The sequence below is a fragment of the Astatotilapia calliptera genome, chromosome 22, assembly GCF_900246225.1.
Source record: "Astatotilapia calliptera chromosome 22, fAstCal1.2, whole genome shotgun sequence".
In the NCBI taxonomy this organism is placed as follows: Eukaryota; Metazoa; Chordata; class Actinopteri; order Cichliformes; family Cichlidae; genus Astatotilapia; species Astatotilapia calliptera.
Window position 1 is genome coordinate 14,086,493 of NC_039322.1, and position 23,817 is coordinate 14,110,309.

The window sequence follows — 23,817 nt, forward strand, 5'->3', positions numbered from 1 at the left end:
AATAGATGAAGACCTGGTCAGCATGGTGATTGAGGACTCCCAGCTATTTAGCATTGTGGAGGACAAAGGATTCAAAAGATTTGTTAAATCATTAAATCCTAGCTATGTTCTCCCCACTAAAAAGGTCATAAAAGCAGTGAAAATTTAGTTTTTACAGAATAAAATGTGAACAGGCAGGACTGAGGCTCAAAGCCTCAGTGTGTAGCTGTCCATACCTCAACGTTACAAAAGCACAACTACTGTCCACACCCCAACCACACCTCACCTCACAGTAAATGATCATTTCCATTTCAAGCATTTCCAAATAATCATTTCCCATACTGCCACTATAAATATACACAGTATACTGCCATCACTACAATATACATGTTTTACACACTCCTTTTGTTGTTGACATTTACAGGCTGTGTGCAAAATGCCACACTCTTCAAATTCATGCCAGCTATTATTTTTACGTCCAGTAGGTGTCCTGCTAGAGCAAATGAAGCTTCATGAAGCTTCGCGTTGGGGTGAACCAATTGGATGAAAAGCTTCAGTGCTTCATGGGGCTTCATCTGCCCATCACTACATTTTACCACAACTTCACCAGATGTAGCTAAAAAAACTAAACTAATGTCCAGCCCAGTGGGACAGCAAGAAAAGATGACAAAAAATGATTACTTACTTGCGGTTTGGAGGTTCAAGCTGAAATTGAAGCAGCCATTGAAAGACGGGAAGAGAGAAAGATGGCAGCTTGGTCAGCACTAGTGGCCTCTATAATATATGCAAATACATGCGGGCCGGAAACCCCGCCCCCGGACGCCAAAACAGTGCCAGCAGATTGAAACTGAAAAATGGTTTGAAACCGAAAAATGGATTGAAACCGAAAAAAAATGGATTGAAACCGAAAAAAAAAATTGTAAGCGAAAACAAAAAAATTACAGTTTCAATTAATTGACTCTGCATCCACGGCTATTGTTTTGACTATTCTCCCGTTAGCTCTGGTACACAACCTCCTCCGGTAAGGTGCTGCTGCCGACTCTCACTAGCTTAGTTTTTCTTTTCTTCGCCTCACTTAGATCCCGCCTCCCTTACGTCTGATTGGACAATAGGTTTACATCAACCAATGGGATAAGAACAAATACAAGATTTACAAGCTCATTTTGGGTTGTCAAACAACTTGAAGCAAATACAAAGTTTTCCTTGTTTTACATTAGATAACAAACCTTTGGGTTTCTTGTAACTTTAACTCCATGAACACTTAAATTATAATTGACTTCTATTTATTGTGATTTTAAACACGTTTTTAATGCATTTGATCTCTTTTTTTCTTTTTTAAACACATATGAAATATTTACAATAAAGTTTTTACATGACAATATTTATATCCTCTTAACCTGTAGTGTCTAAAATAGATATTTGAGACCATGCTACATAAGCTTCCTCAGTCTACAGATAGTTTGATATGTATGGAATGGAACTGGATCAGTTTAAACCATGCTGAGTTCTTCTGTTGGGGCAAAGTATTGTGATCATAAGCCTGTAACATGCACATACATTTGGCTTTTGAGACTGCTGTGAGTCAACAAGCACAAAGTTGACCCAGAATCAGAATCAACATTTATTGCCAAGTATGTTCCAAATAATTTGGAGCATAACAGTGACATAGAAGGGTAAAACAGTGCATAAGCAAATAATTCAAGGAACAAAAGTTTTCCCCCACCGCCAGAAATCCTGGCCAACAACACATCTGCATGAGTCTAATACATGTCTCTCTCAGTGACCTGTCACCAAGGGTTACAAAAAAACCCCTCATATTTCCAGCATAGCCATCTATCTGGGACACGGACAGATGCATCCTCCCCTGAGGCTCCAACTTTTACTTAAATACTATAAAAAACCAAAGAACTGAGATAGGTCATCACCAAACCAACACAAAGCACCAGGCAGTAACAGCAAAAACAACCAACACTTGCGGCACAGCATGCACTCATACTTCCATTTGCATGAAGAGCAAGGAGAAATAATGTTTTTCTTCGTTTTTTTGTCATCATTTTGTCTTGAAAGGAGAACTAATTTGGACTCTAGCAGAGGAGCTTTGCATCTCTTGCAGTTCAAAACAATCCATATTTATCTCATAAGCCTTTGAACCCGATTGTGCTTTCTTTTACTCACATCTCAGTTACTTAACCTGAATATGGATGATGTCTCAAACAGCAAATAGGATTAGTGGAAAATATTGACATTGTATGAAATTATAATCTTTTTTGAACAACACTAAGTCTCTGACCTCTTTTTTTTGGCCAGAATGAAGGTTTATTTGTGTTATTACTGTGATGTGAATACTTTTTCATGACAGCTAATTCTTTATTGTACGTGAATTCTATGATTTTTTTTTTGATTTTTTTTTAACAAATTTGATCTGACTCAAGTAAATCAGAATCCTTCATTTGAGCATGACAAATCCTTACACCAAGCTGGCTTAATATTTAAAGTAATAAATAAAAAAACCACTACAAAAAAACATGTGAGCAGAAGGGATTTTCTCAACTAATTCTTGGCAAGAAATAGACTCATTTCCCAATATGTTGAGCTATTTCTTTAATTGGCATGCGTGTGGCACGTTTTGATTGCTTCCACTGCAGAGGTGTTCCAGAAAACCTACACATTCGCACATTGGCGACATAGATTATCCACTTCATTCCAATCAAGAAAACACTGATGTCCATCCTCTTGTTGTGCTTCAAGTACATTTCAGATTTATTTTCTTCCATTAGATCTGTGATAATATATTCTGCAGAAGCATGACACAGAGTGAAATGTAAAGTACAAGCAATGCATAAACAAAAGTCAGTGAATGCAGCTTAGTAAGACATTTATGGAGACACATAGGGGAGAAGAGGAAGAGGTAACAGACATAAATGCAACATGGAACAGGCTGTGCTGGTTTATTATCATAATACCGTGACTGGTCTAGTTTTTCATTAAAAATAATTTGTTTCTAAATAGTTTGAGTAATTCCTCTTAGGTTTGACCTCACAGGGAAAACAGCAGCATCATTTACTCATATCTGTGTCACACAAAGGACTCCTTGCACCTTGGGAAGGAAAGTACCATAAGAGCACCACACAGGGAGGAGATTGAGGTGAATGGATGTGTCAATAAATTTACCAAACTTAACATTTTCAATTAACAAAATGACTAATTAATTCATGTAATTTGGACATATCATTGCACACTGAGCCTTTCTATCCACTCCTACACGTTTAAAAGCTCCTCCAATTTCTGATACAACTGCAAGTCTGAAGCTGAGTCACTTACACCTCTTGTCTAACTCCAGAACAGGCTCCCTAAACTTTTAATGTGTACAGTGCCTACTTTCAAAATCACTGCAATGTGAAAAATGAAGAATCATTTAATGGAAACTCATCAATACATCTGAACATGTAGACTCTTCTATATGTGCTTTACACCAAACTTTGCTGCAAACCCTCAATAAATATGATTAAACGCAGCTGAAATACATAAAATCAAAGTTTAATTTGTTTAAAAAATAATATCATTAAGGAAAATTTTCTTTTTTTTTCTTCTTCTAACAGTTTTTAATTCAATTGAGGCAATTTTAATGGAGATAAACAGAAAGATTGGATGAATGCATTTTTTTTTTTTGACAGGTCTGAAAACCACTGTACTCCACTTTCTCTCTTTTGATGATGTTTCTAAATGTGACCTCATTGTTTACTTCATTAGACTGAAAGCTGTAAATTCAATTTTTCTCATCCCAAACACACACACACAGTTTGCATAGTGACACACGCGCGCACACTCCCAATTGCTCCTTATTTATCTGGTGTGGCTAGTGACAGCTTCTCGGTTGGTGCTGGATTTACAACTCTAAAATGCCCTGCCTGTGTGTGCAAGTTTCTGTGATTGAGGATGTGGTTGTGTCCTGCTCTGATAGTGTAGAGAGGAAAGACGTTGTGAAAAGAGGGAATGAGATGTAGATAAATAACCACTTCAGAAGATTTCTCCTTTCCTGCAGGCAGTGTGTGAGACTGAAGAAAGGGTAAAGTAGTGTGTGTGTGTGTGTGTGTGTGTGTGAGAGAGAGACACAGAGAGGTAGATACAGATTGAAAGAGGGAGTATAAAAGCAGGCACTACAATACTTAGATTCAGTCCATCTCACTCAAAATGGCTCCAGACCACAATCTATCACTGCTTTATTAGAGAATACACACAAACACATAGACACACACGGCTCAGTTGAGTGCAGTAGATTTCATCCAAATCACTGCCATCTGAAAGTAATGGGAGCCGGTGGCTGAGGGCCATGTCCAGTACACCCCTTAAAAACCAGACGGCATTTCAATATCTTATTTCAGGGCGCAATAATACTAAGAGGATTGCTCTCAGACTCGTTTAAAGTTTTGTTTTATCAGCTGAAAGACTTAAAGATAAATGCTGCTTGACGGAGATGCCAGTGTGCATAAACAGCAGTAAAGTGGGTGTTATCTCTCAGAGCAAAAGAACATTTTTACCATGGGGTAAAATCATAGACTGTATAGAAAAGATGGGCAAAGTGAAACGTGACGCTCATGTGCCTTAAACCTGCATTCTTTCTAATGGCCAGCAGAGGGCATCTACCCTGGTTGCAAAAATAAGTCTGATTGCATACCAGGCTATATGAACATAATATACTTATTATATATAAAAAATTATATTAACAAAAAGTTTAATGATGAATTTATGATCTCAGTCACTATTTTCAAGTCTTACAACCGCAGAAAAAAGTACTTGGATAATAACACAATTTTTCACACGTTGGCTTTGTACACTATTTTACAATTATAACCATTTTTTAAACACAGTCCCTCATTTTCACAGGCTCAGAAGTAATTGGACAGCGTAATAGTCACACAACACCTGCTCCCTCAGTATTTCATGACAAATTAAGCAGATAAATGATCTGGAGTTGATTCCAAGTGTTTATCTTTAAATTGTTACCCATTCACTGGAAGTCTAAATATGAGGCGTAGAGAGAGATTACAATAGAAATGAAGAAAGCCACCATTTGAATAAAAAAACAAAGTGTGAGTCACGTCTGCTTTCAAAAACTCAAAATTGGGTCAAAAATTATGATCAGAAAGAAGCTATTGAACAGGAAGTGGCTCTGTCCATCTTTTATATCCAGGCTATGTTTAAATTCTATAGGTAGCTTCCTTTTTATGTAAGAATGTACACTGTCTCTAATGTATTGAAAATGCTTGAATGCCTAAACAAAACAATGCTTTTGTGCAGCAGCCATATGTTTTACTCAATTTCTGTTTTCACATCCAAGGATGCCACTTTACATGTGGGTGGGTGAACTGTTGTGAAATGACCAAAGTCAAGTTTTTAAGAATAAAAAGAAACTGGGTGGTATTTATATCTATACTCTAGTCACTGGACTTACTCAGCAAACAAAGCATTGTGATAGCCTTCAACTCTGCGTGAACACAATAAACAAAATGTCAGGGTGTCTGTGAAACCTCATACGAACAGTGACTGAATGTTGCACATACAGTGGGGCAAAAAAGTATTTAGTCAGCCACCGATTGTGCAAGTTCCCCCACTTAAAATGATGACAGAGGTCAGTAATTTGCACCAGAGGTACACTTCAACTGTGAGAGACAGAATGTGAAAAAAAAATCCATGAATTCACATGGTAGGATTTGTAAAGAATTTATTCGTAAATCAGGGTGGAAAATAAGTATTTGGTCACCTCAAACAAGGAAAATCTCTGGCTCTCACAGACCTGTAACGTCTTCTGTAAGAAGCTTTTCTGTCCCCCACTCGTTACCTGTATCAATGGCACCTGTTTGAACTCATCATCTGTATAAAAGACACCTGTCCACAGCCTCAAACAGTCAGACTCCAAACTCCGCCATGGCCAAGACCAAAGAGCTTTCGAAGGACACCAGGAAAAGTATTGTAGACCTGCACCAGACTGGGAAGAGTGAATCTACAATAGGCAAGCAGCTTGGTGTGAAAAAATCAACTGTGGGAGCAATCATCAGAAAATGGAAGACATACAAGACCACTGATAATCTCCCTCGATCTGGGGCTCCACGCAAGATCTCATCCCGTGGGGTCAAAATGATCATGAGAACGGTGAGCAAAGATCCCAGAACCACACGGGGGGACCTGGTGAATGACCTGCAGAGAGCTGGGACCAAAGTAACAAAGGTCACCATCAGTAACACACTACAACGGCAGGGAATCAAATCCCGCAGTGCCAGACGTGTTCCGCTGCTGAAGCCAGTGCATGTCCAGGCCCGTCTGAAGTTTGCCAGAGAGCACATGGATGATACAGCAGAGGATTGGGAGAATGTCATGTGGTCAGATGAAACCAAAGTAGAACTTTTTGGTATAAACTCAACTCGTCGTGTTTGGAGGAAGAAGAATACTGAGTTGCATCCCAAGAACACCATACCTACTGTGAAGCATGGGGGTGGAAACATCATGCTATGGGGCTGTTTTTCTGCCAAGGGGACAGGACGACTGATCCGTGTTAAGGACAGAATGAATGGGGCCATGTATCGTGAGATTTTGAGCCAAAACCTCCTTCCATCAGTGAGAACTTTGAAGATGAAACGAGGCTGGGTCTTCCAACATGACAATGATCCAAAACACACCGCCCGGGCAACAAAGGAGTGGCTCCGTAAGAAGCATTTGAAAGTCCTGGAGTGGCCTAGCCAGTCTCCAGACCTCAACCCCATAGAAAATCTGTGGCGGGAGTTGAAAGTCCGTGTTGCTCGGCGACAGCCCCAAAACATCACTGCTCTCGAGAAGATCTGCATGGAGGAATGGGCCAAAATACCAGCTACTGTGTGTGCAAACCTGGTAAAGACCTATAGTAAACGTTTGATCTCTGTTATTGCCAACAAAGGTTATGTTACAAAGTATTGAGTTGTATTTTGTTATTGACCAAATACTTATTTTCCACCCTGATTTACGAATAAATTCTTTACAAATCCTACCATGTGAATTCATGGATTTTTTTTCACATTCTGTCTCTCACAGTTGAAGTGTACTTCTGGTGCAAATTACTGACCTCTGTCATCATTTTAAGTGGGGGAACTTGCACAATCGATGGCTGACTAAATACTTTTTTGCCCCACTGTACGAGGTTTCTGCTAAACACTGACAGTAACACTATTCCTCCCCGCTTACTTTTTTCAATCAGATGGCCTCTGTATCTGTCCTCCCAATAACCAGGGGTAACACTCTTGATATTGTCTGCCATGTGTGAAACTAATCAGAGCCAAAACCTGGTGTTTGTATGTGTGTGTGTGTGTGTGTGTGTGTGTGTGTGTGTGTGTGTGTGTGTGTGCTTGCAATAGCCACTGGCACCTTGTTGTAAAGTCAATGATGCTGCTTCTTGTTGTACACTACCCCGTTGCACACAGACAGACACGCACACACACACACACATTCACACACTCTCATACAATCTGTCTCCCTCCATACACACCCCACGAGCAACATTGCTTGTATACAGGCAGCTGGTGATGAACAAATATTCTCTCTGTTGTGGGGTGTGTGGGCATTATTGCCTGCATAACTGTGCATGTGTGTGTGTGTGTGTTTGCAAAACGGGAATAACTCGATCATGTCGACAGCAGCCGCCTTCCCGCCCTCCGGCACTGTGGCTCCTGATTGGATATCTCGTTAGTCAATTACCTCATTAGCGCATGTCCCATTGAGGGATCATGCTCCAGTGACAAAAATAAATAAATAAATCCATCCTTTTGTTTTGCTTGGATGCTTTTCTTCACAAGATTCCTTACATATGGGATTCCTATGTCCCACATTTGCAGTTAAGCCGTCTGCTCATTTACTGACATGACCGGTTTTTGCTAGTCCCGCAAGGGCTCAAGTCAAATAGTCAGAATGCACATCTGGCAGCGTAATGCTCCTAGCACCGGGGCGTCCTGCTGTTCTTGAGCATATCAATTACATTCAGTGAGATTCCTCTCCATATTAAAGAGATTTAAATCAAACCTGTCACTGCTACATGACTGTCAGGCTCAGTCTAGTCATTATACAGTTTATCCGTCTCTTGGGTAGGGTCAATGAATAGAAAAGACAAATAAACAAAGATGATTTTTCAACACCTGTGTGAATGTACAGATGAAAGGATCTGGTAATAGGGAACTCGGTGTTGTTTACCGCTCATCTGTTGGCTTTAATACTTTACTGTTAAAAGGACAATTGATCTTTGAAATAGCAAATTATTGCTGAATCTGTGCTCAGGCTAAAATAATTTGTATAACCTGACACTTGAAGTTTAGTGATTTTCTGAATGACCATATTGAGTACACTTTTACAGCATGGAACAGCCGTATACCACGCTGACACTTTGCTTTACTGTAAAAATGAGAGACACAAACAGTTAGAATATAGTCAAAATGCAGAGTTTGGGCCATGTATGTGAGTTTGAAAATGATTATTCCATGAGAACAGAAGGACAGTGGTGTGGTCTCTCCCAGGTTACTAATGAATTGCCTTTTTTTTCAGCTTTACTTGCTTCTATGCGCTATTGCTTCAGGATAATTCAGACATGACAAACACAATACAACATAATTTGTATAAAAAGGGCCGTTTAAAAAAAAACAACCTAGGATGTTCCATTGTCCTATTCACAATTCCCATAATAAGGCCTGTAAACAGAGAAGAAAATTGACAATTGATATAATCTGATGCCAGCTGTTGGCTTCTGGATCCAAATAGACTGGATGTGTCGCCTCTAATCATCAAAAACAAACTTTGACTGTTCACAACAATAGCAAAGTAATGGATACAAACAAATAGGATTTTGAAATGCAGCAGTGATATATGCCATATCATTTGAACCATTGGTACCACTCTGTAGGAAAGCCTACAGAGATAAATCAGGTTCAGGTCTGTCAACAACGTTGCTTTGAACAAGACAGTGATGCCTCTACCTGCTCGCAATATATAAGCTCTTCTGGATGAAGCTTAGTATGCAGCAGAATAAGGAAAGTATGTAAAGTGAATCTTAGTTTCTTGGGTTTCTAGGACATGCTGGAATACATTACATCTGTCTGCTGTGTATGTCTAGTTTTTGGGGCAATTGCAAAGAACCACTGTGAATAGTGAATTACTCATGAAAGTCTCTCTAGCATTCTCCCCCTCCATGACCCCCCCCCCCCCCCCCCCCACCAACCCATTTTATTCGTTAGCCACAGGACCTCCTTCCATCCCCCTCTTGTCTCCCTCCTTCCCTGGACTTTATCTGCATTTCTCTAACCTGAGTGTTTTTTACCATAATTTTTTTGTCTTTCCTTCCTGTCTTCTTCCTTTTTGCCTTTTCACCCACTTTCCTTTTCTCATTTCTTCTCCTCTGCTCCTTTTGGCTCTTCTTTTGTTGTACAGCCTTCTTTTTCCTCTTTGCATCTTTTAGTGCATTCTTGCCTTCTGCTCCTCTCCTTTTCACACCCCTACATATCTCCCACCTAACACCTTTCCCTCCATTCTCTCCCTTTTTACATCCCACTCTTACTTCCATTCTACTCTCCTTTCTCTCTTTCTCTCTCCAGACATGAACCTCACGCTTGCCTTATTGATTTCTGAAAGCAACAGACAGCTAATGTAGGGCCCAGAAATTGTGCACACGGAGGATTCAAGACATCCATGTACATGCATATGGACTAGATACGCACGCAGACTCCAAGAAACAGCAGTTTTGCACTGAATATTGAAATGATGCCAAAATGATTAACACAAGTTTTTGTTTGGGAGAAAGTGAGAGAGAAGAAGGGGGAGAGAAGGTGCCTGTAGATGGCAGAAGAGTGCTTCAAGGGAGCATTTGGGAGCAGGTTTCACAAACACACACATACATTCAGGCATGCAAGCCAGTTCGCTGTCACATATTCCTGCTAACTCTCACATAGATGCATGTACACAATTTCACCAGTGTTGGATATTCCTCCACCACATAAACGTTTCTTAAAATCATTTCAGAACAGAAAAGCACACATGCCCCGTTTACTCGCCTCTTCTCCGCACACTCAGATGCTGTAAATTACACCAGAGCTGCACTCAAACTGAGAATCAATGATCAGGAAATCAAAAGCACCGTTACTAATTTAATACTATTAATTACCTACTGAGAGAGAATGGCTTGTATTGTTTTTTTTTTTCTATTTGTGTGTGTATGTGTTTGTGCCAAACACCAACCGTAGCAGGAATGAATCCCACGTAGATGGGTGGATATACTGCAGGATTGCAATGCACAGATATGATCATGGCAGGATTAACTTACAGAAAAGTAGTTTAGATTACAATGAAGGCTGAGTTTGAAGATGGGTGTGGTCTAACACTGTTGTACTGAGTAAGTGGTGACAGAAGTGCACGTCCCACATGCTTGTTTTAACTCCCTATTGACAGACAGATGTAGTAGTCGTGACTAACATAAACCCATTGCAAGATGGTCTCTACTAATGACATGGGAGTAAAACAGACCAAAAATTATGGCTTCCCAAATGGGGGTAGCATATTAGCACTTGAGCCTCTATATAATAACACTTAATGAACTAAATTTATTTATATTTTATATATTTTAAGAGTAGTGCCATCTAGGAAGTGTAAGTGTTAAATATTGTCTGGCAAAGGATAATTGTTTTTACAGTTAGATGCTTTGAAAGACTTTTTGAGCCCTGGATTGGATGTGTGTGTGCACATCTCAGCTTGGAGTTGTTGCAACTAAGTTTTACTGGATCTAATAACATTTGATTATCAGATAAAGATAAACAACATAAAAAATGAAGATAAGGAAAAGAAATTTTAAGATAAGGAGTATGTCAGAAGACTAACTGACACAAAAGTTAACAGAAAACAGAACTGTGGATTGGAGATTGGGTTTGGTAGCTTTTACTGCTCATATTCAGCAACTTCTAGTGTTGTTTTTCATTGATACTTTATATTGTAAAGAATGGTGTGATTAACATTTCATTTTTGGTAGTTATCTAAGTAAGTAACCCCATCTACAGTACATACAGCTACACTCAACCATTCAAAAAACTTCAGCTACAAGCTCAAATTATGTCAGCTGGTATGGCTTCAAGAACTAGATCTCACAGAAATCTCAAGTCTGAATACAACTTAACCTTGAAGGGAAACCATGAGGTAACGGGTGATTGGAGATTCCTTCCTCTAAAGGGTGAATAAAAAAATGGATGTACGTGAAAAATGGATAGCCACAGAGTACACTTGGTCGTTAAAATCAATTTTAGAACAACTTTTACATCAGATGTCATGATTTAGTGTAGAATCACTGATGCCAGTATACAATTTTCTGTCTCTTTGTTTGTGTTTTGAATACAAATCAACTTGCACAAACTTTTAAGCTGGATAATTGGCTGACAGAATTCATTTAATGAAGCCAGTATCAATTTCCCAACTTGTTTGCACAAATGTTTTGTACATTTGAATATTTGTAGCACATTTTAAATGTAGACTTTTTGTTAGTTTGGCATCAACAACAATTTGACCATTGGGATTTGTTACACAGTGAATGTTGACTAACAAGAGTGGACAACAAGCCAACATATACTCTTCTTCTCTTTTTGTGCTGCCTGCAAATTTCAACTGAATAAAGACACAAAAGTTTAATCCAAGAAATTTTGAGGATTGCTGGAAAGTTGTGATATCAAAAGTGACAACACAAACTGTTTAAAGAAAAACAATGCATAATTATCCATTTTCTTCTCTCTGTGCAATTCAGGGTTGCAGATGCCTGTCACAGCTGTCACCACTTAACCAAACACTATGGATTTGACTACTGGGGCAACCTGAAGTACCCACTGTGGACCCTTGCAAGAATATACAAATTCCACACAGACATGCCTGGATACCTGGATTTTAACCCAGGACCTTCTTGCTGTGAGTAAGTTGGAAATATTATAATTCCTTACGGAAATAATCAGGTTGGTATCTTGTCTTAAATCAAACCATTACATGAAACTGAAAAACCCAGAAATGCACAGATGGGAATTTAACCTAACAAAGACTAATGAAAATGAACTTTTTGCAGAAATATTCATTCTAAATTCCCCATTATGTCCAACAGTGGGTTAACGACACTCAATGGGATTAACCTTCCTTTCAGTGAAATGGACAATGCTTGTTAATTGGAAGGTGGAGAAATTGGATTCTTTTAATATAGACACCAGGCTTAAAGATTATTTGGATTCGGCGTCAATGGAGCAAGCAGCATTGGCTCATCAAGGTCTTCATCCACCCACATAGCCTCTTTAAGCCTGCTAAGTATGAACATAAGGCTGTAACAAAAATCATAGAACCATATATAGACTTTTTTTCTTTTTTGGACATTTCTGATTTTAATCCAGGCTTTAACAGATAAAAGTCATGACACAGTGATGTGTTTTTTCCTATGCCAATTGTTTCCCTTCAGCATATAAAAAAGCAAGAAATGAATCTAAATAAATCAATACATAAACTCCAAAACTGCACACTGGAGGGACCTGACCTGTTGGGTGTTTAGTCATTGTAACCTCTTGGCCTTGCCTCCATGTTACTTTGTATTTAGTCCATTATTTCTTACCCTTCTTTCCTACCCTTTTGGGGGGAGGAAAAACAAAAAAAAGATACATTTACTGCATAGATGTGGTAAGCTAAATGTGCCTGAAGTGGCATGCTATTTATACCCACTTGCAAACTATTATGAGGTTATCATTCTTTGGTAATGACTTGGTGCATTTACACATTTCCCCTGTGGACTTTGTTAATATAAAGTGGAGGCAAGGAGCTCTGCAAATATACCAAAATAGGGCATTGCCTCTAAACATATTCAAAGCATTAGCTTAAAGTATTTTAGATGCCTTCAAGGGATCAGCAGTGCACTTCAGTCGGCATTAGATACACTCAAACATTTCTGTCTACCATTTACTGCCAAATTCCCACGTTTTCCTCCTTGTATTGATTTTATTTCAAAAGACAAATGGAGTAATTGAGTGATGACTGTTAGTTGATCATTAGTTGGCCCATGTTACTAATTATGAGTTTAATTACCATTTGCTTTAAGATGTACCTTTTGAGTATTTGTTATTTTTTCCCCCGTTTATAATAAATTTTGACTAGACGTTCAGTTTTGGTAAGAAACCATTCCCTGACACCGGTGTAAACCAATGAACACTGTCCTTTTTACAGAGCTGCAGTGGCAAAGAGTGACACCGAGTCAATTTTAGGCTATTATTTCCGACCAAACCCACGTGAATAGAAGCGGGAGCTTACGATGAGCTCTTGAAAGCAGCATCCCTGTATCAGCGCAGAGGGAAGAGACGCACCAACCAGTACACCAGGAGAGAAGACCACAGCACACCGAGCAGAGGGAACGATGCACGTCTCCTAGGGGTTCTGACAAGAGGGATTTTCACTATCCTTTCCTCGTTTGGTTTTCCCAAGAGAACTTAAGGACTGGCTCAACATCACGAGCGAGCTCTGGTTTGACTTGTTTGGTGAGGATAATGAGACGCAGTGACTGTGACGCTTTTTTGAAAAGAAGTCGAATGAATGAGAAACGGTGAGATCAATTTCTCTTATTTGGGGAGGTAAAGGTACATTTTTTTTTCAGCGCAATTGTTTGTGAAGAAAGAACGAAATTAAGAAAGATAGAAAGAAAGCGAAAGGAGGTGCAGAGAAGGGAAAGAAAAAGAAGCTTTGACACACGCACGGAAGAGAGGAAGATTTTCCGAACAGATACCCTATTAAAAACAGATATCCCTGTTCATTTTTGAGATATTCAGCGGTAAGAAAAAAAAGTCAAGGGGATATACATATTTTTTAAAAGACAGAAAAAGAGGGAACGCGCAGTATACATAAGAGCACAGGAGGAGAGGCATATAAGAAGGGAAAACGCCACAGAGCCTAATATTTTCCGACTGAAGAGGAGATGCAGCTGAGGGGAAGTGTGGATTTGAAGCTCTCCCTCCCTCTCTATCACTTTTCTGCAATGGAACGGGACGGAATAGAGAGGTACTGACGACAAGCACCGCTAAAACCTAGCGGAGAGTGGATTTAAAGACAGAGAGGCAACCTGTGCGCCCGTCCCTTCCACCCCTCTGCTTCTCTGGGCTTTTTTTTTCTCTCCCTCGGTGGATGTTGACTGAATTTATTAGATTTTTTTTTTCGGATATGAAGGATTTATCTAGTCTATGTTAGAAGGAGGCGGCAAAGAAAACGCACGCGTCTCCGGTTTCTCTCCCCCTCTCTCTTTCTCTCTCTATCTCTCCCACTCTCTCTCTCCCTCCGTTTTCTGGATGTGAAGCAGCATGCGGCCCGGTGAGAGCTTAGAGGGCTCGAGCTCGGCTCACGGAAGATGTATTGATGCTAATAATATTACTAATAGCGGCACGGAACGCTGTCTCACGCACCTCTCGTCGGCTACGAGGAGGATGAAGAGGGTGACGACGAAGAGGAGGATGAGGGGGACGAACGAGAGGATGAGGGACGGAGGAATGACGGCGATGCGCTGTTTTCTGTGGAGTCTCGTTCTCTGCTCGCTCTCATCGCGCGCCCAAGGTAAGGGGATGCGACACCCGCAAACACACAGACACACGCGCGCATACACAGACAGTTAATAAGCGAACCCACACGCAGTCACACGGTTTGAGTGAGAATGGCCGGCAGTACATTTTTTTCTTCTTCTTCTTTTAATTTTTTCTTCTTTTTCTTTACTGATGCAGTCAAGCGCGCGCGCGTTTGTAAAGAGGAAAGTGTGGGTGTGCTTCTGCTAGTGTGCGAGAGGTGTCTGCGTGCGCGCGAGGATGTCTGCGAGGTGTCAGTGCAAGAGTGTGAGTGAGAAGGGGTTGGGGATGTATGCGTGGATGTATGGTGTGTTGCGGGGCAAAGCAGAGAAAAGGGAATTGGCATACAGGTAGGATGAAGGGAAAGAGGGAGAGATGAGTGGAACAGGCAACAGCTTCTCTCCCTCTTTCCTCGTTTTCTGGTTGCTTCAGTTTGCTCTCTCTCTCTCTCTCTCTCTCTCTCTCTCTCTCTCTCTCATCCTTCTCTTCAATACAGCCATTGAGCTGGTAGCCAATAAATATTCTTGCGGTAGCTCTTGGGCTGTGGCAGCGAACGTGAGTTGCTTATACCAAAGTGTGTGCGGGAGTGTGTTTGTCTGTGTGTGTGTGTGCATGAGTGTGAACGTGAGTTGCTTCTAGTGATGAGGCCCAAGCCTTACACAGCATTTTATTCCCAAACCTCCTCCACCATGACCATTTCTTCTTCTTCTTCTTCTTCTTCTTTTTTTTTCTGAAACTGCATTTCAGTCAAAAGATGTTATATAATTCTGGTGTCCCCCCCACCACCTCTTTTTCTTTTCTATCTTAGACACTTTCTGTCCTTGTCCTTGCTCTTTCTCTTCCCCCTCCCTCTCTCCTCCTTGTTTCACTTGCTCCCACTCTTTCCTTTCTTGAGTGAAATAAAATGTTAAAATATTCACAGCGTGGCACCCCCTCTCCTGCCTTCTTTGTCTGTCTTTCCCTGCTTTCCATTTTTAGTCCTGTCTTTCTGATCCTTTTCAAAAATGTCGTATGAACGCGCACATTTGAGTGAGCTCACACACCCAGGCAAACGCAGTCACTGCTGCGTCAGGTGAGGCTTTTGTGGTGTTTAGAGTAACCGAGTCTTAATCATCGCATCTAGAGGAAAGGATGGTGTAGAAGAGGGAAAAGATGGATAGAGAAGAAGTAGAGGAAGTAGGGATGTGGGAAGAGGGAGGTGAGCTGAGTGACAGAGAGAGGGAGAAATAACACGATAGGAAGAAGACAGAACAAGTTTAGAGACTCGAGCAGGACCAGGTTTCTAACTGAGCCTGCCCCTTCTATGGGCTTCTGATAACACCCAGCCAAGGTAGTTTCATAAGAAAATATGGCTTCATAAGGGGATAGACTAAGCCTGAAAATTGCACAAGAAGGAAAAGGAAACCTCAAAAATCCAGCTCCAGTGGAAGCTACTGAGAACCGTTTGTCATTGTCATTGCAAAGTCTGTATCATCCTCCAGTGCGGGGAGATTGTGTGTAGGCTGACTGAACAGAAATACTATGGATTTCTACAGCGATTAAGCGAATCGACACAGGGACAGTCTAGACGTGCGGTTTTGCACCATCACAGCATGCAGTGTTGTAGTTTAACGCTAAAAAAAATAACACCCAGGAAACTCCAGACTTTTTTTGTTGCCGATTTCAAAAATACTTTTTTTTTGTTATGGTTCACTTTGATGGACAGATGAGGGATTGTGATTTGTAGGGTGCCAACTGAACAAAGGCAAGAAAGGTAGGATTTCCTCAGGCGCAGAAGATCTAATTTTAAACCCTCGGGGGCACAGATCCTGGCACTGATCTCCTCGCAGCTGTCAAGCCTGTGATAGACCTCATAGCAGCAGATATTTTTAAAAATACTTCTTGGGATAGCTGTTTTATTTAAAGCAGTCTAAAGAGTATCTTTAGAGAAATGCTAATTCTTATTAGGATCAATCGAATGTCAAAGGTATAGAAGCTGGCAAAGTAAGCGGGCAAATAAAGCCTTCTTTAAACGTACAGAGGCTGGAATAAAAAGTAAATAAATGTGTAATTAAATGTCCCCTTGATCCATGCTGACATTTTCAGGACCAAGGCTTTAAAAAGAAGCTGGAAAATTAAAAGCAGCCACCAGCCAAACGCTGTTACATTTTGGCTGTGGCTGGCAAATTAGTCTACTCCACTGGCTATTGGCAGGTAACCAATCATTGTATGGACCTGCAATTCTGTTCTAAAAAGCAATCTGGAAGGTAAAGTAATGAACAAGGCGGTAATGGATTCACACGCTGCTGTAGCCAGTGGACAAAAACATTAATTTCTCAACTTGCTTAACACATTTGACACAAAGATACAGTACCATTTCTGGAGAAGTAGCATCTTTTGTCATGATGCGGGACTTTAATTGAGGAGTCGGTGTTCCTCAAAGTCTTTGTGCAATGAAAGGACTTTAAAGAGGTCATTCATGGAGAGAGCTGATGAAAGGTTTCAATACTCCTAATTTCTTTGGACTCTGTGTATCTGAGAGGTGATTATAAAAGTGCTACTCTTTCGTTATGTTTAAAATTAAGTTTTTCTTAACAGTATATCTTGAAAAAATTGCTGTACTCGTACTCTGCTCTTCTTCTCGCCACTTGTCCTTTCTCCGTTTCATCTGTTCAGCTCTCCTCCTCCTCCCTGCTGCTCTGCTCTCCTCAGCTCATCTCTACCTCTCCTCTCACCCCTTCTCCTGTCGCCTGCTCCTCTATTTTTCTCTCCTCCGCTCAGCATTTCTTCTGTGCTCTCAGCTCTCCTCTAGGCTCCCTCTCTTCATTTCATCTGTCAGATTTGTCCTGTGGCTCCAGAGGCTTAATTTACTCACCAAACATACTAAATTGCACATGTGCACATGCACGCAAGGAAAAACCCACACACATTTTTCACCGTCTCCCAGACCTAAATGTAATCTGGGCTACATTCAACTTGTCAGAATCAAAACGAGAGCTGTGTCCAACCTCTCAACCTGCATGTGCGCAGCAAATATGGATTTGAGCTGTTTTTCAGCAGTGCCACCAGAGATATAACCTTAGAGATTTTTTTAATGACACTATAGATCTCATCAGCACCCAATTTAAAGGACCAACGCTGACTAGTTGAATACGACCAATTATCAATTAGATAGTCGGGTCATTGTCTTCCAGTCATCAGTAGGGTGTAGAATTACATACTGTTTCTGCTGACAGCTAGAATCAGGCATGTGACCATGCAATTAACCCATAAGGCTAAAAATAGCTAATTTAATTTATATTGATTAGCCATGTAGTACTTTGTTCTTGCAACATGAAGAAATTGAAATTTATCAGACATCCTCTGGTAGCATCTAGTAATTTAATGCTGGTCATCAGTGTTAAATTGCAAAGGCTCTAAGGCACGGGGAAACGGTCCACCACCCAGGCTTTACAGCTCATCTCTGCATATCAAAGAATGATTGGAGCAGTCCACAACCCTGATGCTGATTATAAGTCATTGATTGATGTTGTCTATTAATATGCCCCAACTGATCATTTATCTGTGTTAGTTAGGGGGCAAAAATCACTTGATATTCTATCTACAATTGATACTATGTCTTATTGCTGAAACTCACAGAGGGAACTTTTTGTCTCTGCTAGACACATTGTACATTTGGACTATTAGAACACTGTGTTCATAATGAGCCAGAGCAGCATACTCACACAGCAAAGACTTTCTAACACACATTTAATCCTGTGGCTCATGGCTGGTTTCTCAGGGAGGAAGATGTGTCTGTCGTAGAGTCAGCCTCTTGATCGTATAAATAGTTTTGGCTTGCAGAGACAGAGAAAGGAGAAGATGAGGCGAGGTTCAACGGTAAGCATGTAAGGCAATTACCAATTTTGGTTTCTTTAACAAAAACCTGGGCTCAGATTGTCCCACTTCTTATCTCACCCTTTCCTACTGTTTAATCTTGATCATTCTCAACCTTTGTGCTGGTGTCTTTTGTGTCCTTTACTACTTCTAACCACCTTTTTTAAACTGTTGTGCTTATTGTTTCTTCATCTGTTTGAGCCTTACCTATAGAAATATTTCAGTGCCTATTTTGAAACATGACTAAACCTAAAGCACCAAGAAAAGTAAGTGACGCGGAGCTTGAAATGTTTCAGTTTTAATAATTAAAACATCCAAGATCCAGTTTTTGTTAACGATCCTGTGGGAATCTAGTTTGACAAAATGAAAAAAGAAAATGTGCTCAGTAGAGTGTAGACCTCCACCAAGCAGGTAGAGAGTCATTTGTACCCAGTCTACTTTAATGCACTTGTGTGCAGGCTAATAATCCTCACTTGGTTTTTTTATTACCCTGAAGTGCCAGACGTGCTGTCATTGCCATTTATGTTTGCTTTATTTCATGCCCAGTAACCCTCTTATTTATGTTCTATTAAGTGTTTTTTGCTGCTGCCATCTACACCTGAATTTATGTGATTTCTTTCATAGTTAACTCTAAATTTGAAGTAGTTCTCACTTATTAAACGGCGGTAGGACTCCGTACATCTCCTTGGCAGAGGTTTGTGCTCTACTGGGTGCAAAGATGTATAGGTAGTATAAATGTGCAGGTAGTTTTCAAGATCTGCATTTTTCGAACACGTGATTTGCAGCAGCTTTCCATTTGTAGTAGTAAGTTAACATTACTAGTGTAAATGTTGGGTTTGCCTATTGAGATGTTTGCCAGTCAAACTGAAAGATGAATCCAAATGAGTGTCATTGCTCTTAGACTGCTTTTCCGATGCTTTGCCAAGTTTTTTGTGTTAAAGAACGGACTTGTAGTGTCTCCTGGCTGTCTGTCACTGTCGACTGTGAAAGAAAATTACTCCATACGTCCGTCGTTTTTGCTGTTGACAGTTGACATAGGTACTTGTACTTTCAGCCACGTCTTGTCAATTCAAAGGTAAAGAAAACATGGGAGAGAAAATGACAAAATGCTGACATGCACACTGTGCCTTCAGGGTGTGGAACACTGGCCTTCACCATTTTTAACACCAAAGTATCACAATGTTTTGCTGTTATATCACCCAGCTTTAAGGTGCTAAATGTGTTGTGAACATTCTCTTGAGATTTTTTTTCATTTATGTTATACCTGATGGTCAAACAGGAAGCATTGATTTCCCCAGAAAGTTTATTTTTATAATGCAAGTTACTTTCTCATGAATGTAATCTTGTGATAACTGTCACCCCTAAACCCATGAACATATGTGAGATTTGTGTACCTTTGATATTTTACCTTTGATAACATTAGAGGGAACTGAACTTTCAGTTAGAGGTATCACTTTCGCTACTTGTGATGTAAATTGTGCTCTCGCCTGTTCTCTTTCCCCTCCGATTCCTTTACAACCTGCATACTTTTATGTTATCACCATAGCTGTCTGAAAACAGTTTGGCACCCGTGTGGATGTAATTTTGAATTGAACCCAAAAATCGTGACCCAATTGAAGCCAAAAAACAAACCAAACAAACTAGATCTGTAGGCAGTATTATTTAGTTGTCCCTTTTAGTTAATTTTGTAGCATTTACTGAAAACTATACTGCCCTGGCTTATGCATACTTCTGAATAAACCAGTTTAGTGAAACCTACTTTTTGAGTGGTCACCAAGAACATTTTTTCTCTATATTGACTGATCCATATTCAATTGCATTTTTCTCTCCATCCAAACCCTGCCTTTCCTGCTAACCCATTATTCCTTCCTCCTGCATCCTCCTACTGACCTCCACCCATGCTGAATTTGTAATGGCCACCTTTCTTTCATCTCCCACATCTGGCATCTCTCCTCTTACCTCCTTCATCCCCCTTCCTTCTCTTTTCTCTTGTCCATTCATCTTACCTTCTCTTCTCCTTTTCCCCTCCTACCCGAACCTCTATTCTTTTTGAATTTGTTATAAGTGTTGATTATATTATCTGGGCACACACATGGTACAGCTGTGTTAATCTCTTGCATTTTTTTCCTTCTAGCTGGGAACACGTTTTATTCCCTGCAACACAAATTGCCACCCAAATTTTGTGTTTTCTTTTAATTGCTGGAGCCAAATCTGTTCATGTATTTACAGATCTCTGCCTGGTATGCTTTTAAAAATGTCAGATTGCACATATTGAGCTGTCTCTGCTATCAACAGGCTTGTTAAATTGAAAGAAGTGATAATTTTGCCATGCAAATTGGAATAAAAAGGGAGACTGCACTCTGGTTAGCTGTTCCAGCTGTTTTAAGGTCTCATGGATCCTTAACAGCTTTATATATACAATTCCTGTTTTCCTCCAAGGTCTGTTATGAATACTCATTGACACAAGTGTGACAAGTTCAATCATAATTCACTGTAATTAAACTGAAAGGTATGGCAGCTTCCTATAGAAGTGATCAGTGAATATAATGTTAACAAACCATCAAAAGAAATAGTCTAGGAAGTGTGTTTTTAATTTACCTGAGAGTTTTACTTTTTTTCAAATTAGAAAAAAAAAATACGATTAAAGGGCAATCAAATTGGAGAAATCTCTGCTTCTCTAATAATTAACGGAGGAGGTTCAGAAGATATGAGATTTCCACACAAACCTGGCACAGACACACACACTGTAGCCTCTTCATTATTTCAGAGATGACTCGAAGTAGACATGACATGAACATGTTGAGGAGGCTAGAGCAGGCACGCATACACACATACACAGGAACTTATAAATACACAAAAAAATATTGGGCACACCGAGATAGCATGTGTTACCCTAAGGGTAACTGCAAACACACAAGTGCACACACGCAGGGACACGCAGGCATAGGAGGTAGACACATGCACACACACACACACACTCTGATGCGTTACGAGAAAGGCAGATGAGAAATTAACAAAGACAGACAGTCTCAGATCCAGCTGGTGCTCCTTCTTGGTGTGTGTGTGTGTGTGTGTCTGTGTGATCTGCTTTAATCTATGTAAAGAAACATGCAATATTGGTATGGTAGGAGGACATATTTCATTAAAGATGGATGCTTGAAGGAACATGGGAAATGGCATTGGAGAAGGATAGACGTGTGGATGCATAAACAGCAAAGTCGGTCAAAGGTTCAGTCCTTGGTGACAACCAGAGTGTGCCCCTCTCAGACAGTCCTTGAGGAGGAAACTGATTCCCTTAATGACTGTTCTCTCTGTAGAAAGTACATACAATAGCTGACATGAAATTACAACAAGAAAAAATAGTCCGTTTTGTTTCTGTCTTCACAGATATTGCATCTACTCTAACGAATTTCCATAGATGGGCAGATTTTAATTTTCTCTGTTAATCAGTAATATTGTATCTTTAAAAAAATGGAATACTGTGAAAAAAATTAATGACATGTAAAGTGAAATATTTATTGAGAATAGAAATTCAGTATCTCAAATTATTCGTTTTTTAATATGTTGATATAATCAGTACTGATTTGGACTACAGTACTTTCCAATAAGTAAAGCACTGCTGAGGTGATATTAAAGCCCAAGTTGCTTTGATAATGGCTTTAAGCTCATTTGTATTTTTGGATTGAGTGTCTCTGATCTTCCTCTTGATGATAGTTGTGGGATTTAGGTCAGACAAGTTGGATGACCAATCAAACACAGTAATAACATGGTCAGCAAACTATTTGGTAGTCCTTTTGGCACTGTGAGCAGTTGCTAAGTCCTGCTGAAAAAGAAAGTCGGCATCTCCATAAAGCTTGTCAGCAGATGGAAACATGAAGAACTCTAAAGTCTCCCGGTAGAAGGTTTCTGACTTTGGACTTGATACAACACAGTAACCAACTATCACCAACACCAGCCAATGACATGGCACACCAAATCATCACAGGCTGTGGAAACTTCACACTGTACTTCAAACAACTTGGATTCTATGCCTTTCCTCTTTTCTGTCAGACTCTAGGACCTTGATTTCCAAATGAAATGCACAATTTACTTTCATCTGAAAAGAGGACTTTGGGCCACTGAGCAACAGTCCAGTTCTTTTTCTCCTTAGCCCAGGTGAGAAACTTCTGATGTTGTCTCAGGAGTGGCTGATATTAGGAATGCAACAGTTGTAGCCCCTTTTCTGCTTTTGATGCACTGACACCTGCCTCAGTATACTCCTTGTGAAGTTCTTCAAGTTCTTGAATCAACTTTTTTGGCAATCATCTCAAGGCTGCAGTCTTCCTTGTTGCTTGTCTACCTTTTCCCACCAATATTTTTCTTTCTAGTCAACCTTCCATTGATATGCTTAGATAATACAATACTCTGTGAATAGCCACCCTTTTCATTAATGACCTTCTGTTGCTAACCCTCATCATTTGGACAAATGCTGAATCAGCGGTCTTGATGTAAGTTGCATGTATTGAAACAAGTTTTATACTGTTTAAACAGTAATTTGCTTAAACTTAAAATGAAATATTCTAATAATTTAAGATACTGGATTTTGATTTTCATGAGCTACAATGAGCTGTTACCAAAAATAAAAAAAACAAAAAAGTCCTGAAAGGTTTTCACTGTGCATGTAGTGGATATACAATAAATGAACATTTACTTTTTTAAATTAAGTTATTAAAAAACTAACTTTATACGTTGTTGTGTATATTGCTAGAATCTAAAATCTACATGTAATAAACTTTAATTTGACACTGATGTGTAGCCATGCCAACATATTGGTTGTCTTAAGGTTTTAAGGGTAAAGAAAATATATTTTTGCATGCTCCTGCATTTGTTGTACAGTAGTCATGTCTCATAGCTACCAAAAACATGCAAGCACTGGCTGTTTAAAACACCCCTGTCATAACGCATCGCTTACAGTGGTTGTCAGAGGCATTAATCTCGCTGATGGCACTGATTGGCTAATCGTTAGGCTTCCTGGGGCACTTATTAGACTTATGCCATGAAATGCTACTATGTCAATGAGTCAATTTGGTGGAGTGGACACATTTGAATGTCTGGACGCAGGCAACCACAACAATGAAGAACTGAAAAGACACAAGTGGGATGGTTGCTCATTACTGTTTAGAAAGAAGCTCTGCAGTCTTCTTCACAGGCTTGTAGGTTGCTGATCTTCCAGGTAAAAATGGTGGGGGCGATCAAGCTCTTTTTTTCTGTCAAAGAGCCTCAAAATCTACTTGAAAATCCTTGTAAGAGGATATTAAACTTGAATGCAATTTTGATTAAGAATTTATCATTCATCCTATTTTATGGTATATCTTCAGCTGAAGCAGGCCTGTCC

At 39.9% G+C, this 23,817-nt stretch overlaps 1 protein-coding gene across 1 annotated transcript in view; it reads left to right on the plus strand.

The window, feature by feature from the left end:
- The first annotated feature begins 11,170 nt into the window (after nt 1-11,170).
- csmd3b (CUB and Sushi multiple domains 3b) overlaps nt 11,171-23,817 on the plus strand; it is a 403,942-nt gene continuing 391,295 nt past the window's right edge. Inside the window, exons 1-3 of the mRNA XM_026157423.1 lie at nt 11,171-11,203; nt 11,768-11,929; nt 13,213-14,583. Of these exons, the coding sequence (XP_026013208.1) occupies nt 14,334-14,583 (250 nt within the window). The 5' untranslated portion in view covers nt 11,171-11,203; nt 11,768-11,929; nt 13,213-14,333. The remainder of the gene's footprint in view (nt 11,204-11,767; nt 11,930-13,212; nt 14,584-23,817) is intronic.